Raw genomic sequence first — 1,045 nt, forward strand, 5'->3', positions numbered from 1 at the left:
GAAGTGCAGCAAGTTGGGTGATATTGGGCGGCTTCCTGTTGTGAAGAAAGACAAGTGGACGATATGCAGTCATGGGGATGGGGATGGTGTGTGCAGTGCTGCGATAGCATTGAGTGTGCCGCGATTCAAGAATGCGGATTTGGTGATCACACATCCGATGGGGATCAACCACGACATCAGAGACATTGAGACAAACCTTTTCATCAGCGACATAGCACTTGATGCGCGGACGTACATGTTGTTGTATGCCAAATTTGAGAGTCTTCTTGGCTTGGGATATCAAGTCATCTACATAGACCACCACAGATTACTTGGAACTCCACCTGATGGGATGGAGATGATCAACGATGAGAGTGCGTGTGCGAGTGAGCTAGTCCACAAGTACTTTACACGGCGAAATGAACTTCCTGAGATGTGTGATTTGTTAGCGTGTGTTGGGTGTGTTTGTGATTACATGGACGAGACAGATTACATCACGGACGTGATGAACAAGTTTGAGAAGCGATCTTTGTTTCTCGATGCGGGTATCATGGCACAAGGTCTCTCTGTTTATAGGAAGAAGGAAACAAAAGAACACTTTGTCAGACAACTGGTGAGTGGATTGATCCCTTGTGAAATACCAGAACTTGTTTATCGTGCGTTGGAAGTGTCTAAAAGTGATAAAGACGCACGTCGAGCAGTTATAGAAAACACATGTTGCAGTGAATACATTGCGTGGAGTTTGAATCCGCCGTGTGGGAAGTCGAAAGCAGCACATTTTTCGTGTTCAACAAAAGAGAAGATGGTGGGTCTTGCCATCTTTTACTACAAGCGACGTAAAGAGAAAGAAGTTCCACTCTACGACTTGTGTTTCAGAGGAACATCAACAGTCGATTTGCGAGAGATCATCACACCGCTCGCACTCTTCCTTGGTGGGTCGGGGGGTGGTCACGCAAATGCGGTTGGCAGTCGCGTTCCTGTGTCAAAGTTGCCACTAATGTTATATTATATCGACGTGCGAATGAAGGCGTATTTCAAGTCAAAGACCTACACAAACCTCCCACTC

At 46.2% G+C, this 1,045-nt stretch overlaps 1 protein-coding gene across 1 annotated transcript; it reads left to right on the forward strand.

Annotated features, from left to right (window-relative positions):
* Positions 1-1,045, forward strand: EIN_091480 (hypothetical protein; the record flags this gene model as incomplete). The annotated part of the gene is made up of 1 exon (XM_004259670.1): positions 1-1,045. A coding segment is annotated over one exon (1,045 nt), but the record flags the coding sequence as incomplete, so codon positions are not given.

The sequence above is a fragment of the Entamoeba invadens genome, assembly GCF_000330505.1.
Source record: "Entamoeba invadens IP1 unplaced genomic scaffold scaff_1105074724372, whole genome shotgun sequence".
Taxonomy (NCBI): Eukaryota; Evosea; order Mastigamoebida; family Endamoebidae; genus Entamoeba; species Entamoeba invadens.